General features: G+C 31.0%; 1 protein-coding gene across 1 annotated transcript in view; it reads right to left on the reverse strand.

The window, feature by feature from the left end:
• Positions 1-651: 651 nt before the first annotated feature.
• Positions 652-2,797, reverse strand: part of LOC105626194 (neuronal acetylcholine receptor subunit alpha-7-like) — a 22,428-nt gene continuing 20,282 nt past the window's right edge. Inside the window, exons 7-9 of the mRNA XM_012207505.1 lie at positions 2,364-2,542; positions 1,569-1,704; positions 652-902 (exon numbers count right to left, since the gene is read on the reverse strand). Of these exons, the coding sequence (XP_012062895.1) occupies positions 652-902; positions 1,569-1,704; positions 2,364-2,542 (566 nt within the window). The remainder of the gene's footprint in view (positions 903-1,568; positions 1,705-2,363; positions 2,543-2,797) is intronic.

Consider the following 2,797-nt stretch of genomic DNA (forward strand, 5'->3'; position numbering starts at 1 on the left):
GAAAGAAAGAAATTAAATGTGTTGTCGAAATTAATAAACAGTGGTTTTATATACCCTAAATTCACCTCTGTTCGAGAGATAGATGCTCCGTTTTCTAAACATGTCACATTTATCTAAAATTACACGATATTTCATTCAAGAAATATATGAAGAAATACTGAACTTAAATTGATTTTTTTTTAATAATATCAAATGAAATAGAGCTTCTCACTTTAGTTTTTAAAAATTTACTTACTTTTTGCTCAAGTTAACACATGTTTTGTTATAAAACAAGTAACGAAAAATATTCATTTATTGAACGAGTCTATTTATATCAACGAGTCTACTAAATTTAATTTTTTTTAATATATAGAAAGAATCTTGCTGGAAGATCTAAAATTTTGCTGGATACGGATCTGAAAATAATTTTATTGGATCGTCAAATAATCCTATTAAAAACTAAAAAATGATGACCAATGCTGCAAAAAGTTTTATTTTAGCAATCGAATTTCCAATAAAATTATTTTTAGATCTGTATTCAGTAAAACTTTTAATTTTTTAAAATAAAATCATTCTTCCCTTTATATTATAAACGAAATTATCTGGAGCAAAAATCATCGGTGATCCTCGAAAAGCGCCATCGAACGGTCAGTCGAACTGGTAGTCCAAGAATTAGCCATCTTTGGACGCATCCAGAGTCGGGGGCGAGCCGCATAAAATCACCGCCGTGCTGACGATCGTCGTAAGCAAGAAAACGCACAACAGAGCACGATCACTGACCAAGGCGACTTGTTTCCAATCTAATTCTGTCCTTTCCCGACGATCCTGCTCGACCAGGCGCCGCTCGTTCCTCTCGATGGTCGCGTGCACTCTTCCCAGGACTCGAGACCAATGCGCCTCAAGGCCGCCTTCTTTTCCAAGATCTATGCGATCGTTCGACAGGATTCATAATATATATTGATCACACGGCACAAATAAGCTGGCTAAAAAAACTAGATCAGACCAAACGGACACTACTAAGTATAATCAGAACGACAGGATGTATTTGAAACAAGAAATATATCAGATCGTTACGCTTGATTGCAAATGAAAGTAAATATTTCGTAATCAAGTCACACATTGCACAAAAGCGATATGATTATTTTAGAAAAACATATTTCAGTTTTTGTGATTTTTTTTTTGAGTTACAATGAATTTATAAAAATATAGAAAATAAAAAAGTTATATAAAATTGCAATTCTAAAATAACAGTTTTATGAGACAGAATGGAAGAGAAACTTATTTTATTCTAGAAGAAAATTTATTTTTATATAATTCTTATAATATAATATATAAACATATATAAAAAAAATTTATAAAATAATATATAAACATGAAGATAAATTAATAAATATAATAAAAAAAATACTTAAAGATAAATAATATAAATATACGTTTGAGAATTTAATAATAAATAACATTAAATATTAAAAAAAAAAACCAAAGTTATGAGAAAAAAAGCTAAACGACTTTTTCAATCATGTAACTTCGTGCCTTTTAACAAGTCACTGACATTTTAATAAATTTAATTGTCTTTATCACAGACTCACCTAAACTGGGACTAGAACTGTTACTATCATCTTTCCTCGATACATATTTGGGAGATACATGTTGTTCCGGTAGTTCAGGTTTACAGTGCAGCGGACAATTGTTCTTTCTTCTCGGGAATTGTTCCGTTGGCTCCTGCTGATATAACAAATCGCTGTGATACCATATTGATGATTGCGCTGTAACTTTTCTATAGAACGGAGTAATAGCGGAGCTCGCGTTTAGAAATTGTATCAATCGCGAAACTTTCTCTCGATGAGACACAATATCTTACTCAGTTTACTCAGAATCAGCTACAGACGTTCGTATAGTCAAAATACATTCGAAGACAAAGTTTATATTTCTCTCGATCTATTTTGCGTATTTTTTTTATTAATAATTAAAATCTATTTCATACATATTTCATCATATTGTTCATAATTTACATTTTAAATCTCTTTCACTTATAAATTTCTTATATTTATCTTTTAATCGATTTTTTTTTCCAGTTCTTTTATACTATTCTTATCTATTCTTTTATTCTTTTATACAGTATTGAAGGTATCATCTTCCATATATCATTTTATTTATGTATGCTGGAACGAACGGCTGACACCGATCCTGTTTACGCTATTATCCGCAGGAAGCTGCACGATTCTCAGAATTATTAATCTGATCAATCTGAATCAGAATTGCACGCACAACGGAATATTGACCCAATTTTATTATATTCAAATAGGAAATTGGATAATGATTTACAAAATGCTTCGCGTATTACAAGAAACAATATGCATGTGCATTACGTGCATCCGTTTTACCGATCTATTCTCCTCTTGGAAATTCAGAAATACTATCCTGGCTAATTTGTCTAAGACCAGCGATCTCACGATACTCGGTACGCGAATGCCCCGCACACCACGGTGATGCAAATTCAACGTCACGACCGCTAGACCGGATGCGAACGATACCAGACAAATGCTGACGCCATAGTAAAGACCTGAAAGCATCAAAAGAAAAAGTACGAATAAATAGAATAATAATGAAGAAATTGAGTGAAGGTAAAAAATTTGAACGAGTCCAAATTAGATGATTAATAATATAATTTTCTTTACTTTAAAAATAGCAAAAACCACTCGCAAAACATTTTACTTATATTAAAATGACAAAAAACATGAAACGTTTCAAATTTAACTTACAATTAGTCCTTTTCAATCATAAAAATTACAAATTTGAATCATGTAAAACTTTAAAG

Source organism: Atta cephalotes (assembly GCF_000143395.1).
Source record: "Atta cephalotes unplaced genomic scaffold scaffold00001, whole genome shotgun sequence".
Lineage (NCBI taxonomy): Eukaryota > Metazoa > Arthropoda > Insecta > Hymenoptera > Formicidae > Atta > Atta cephalotes.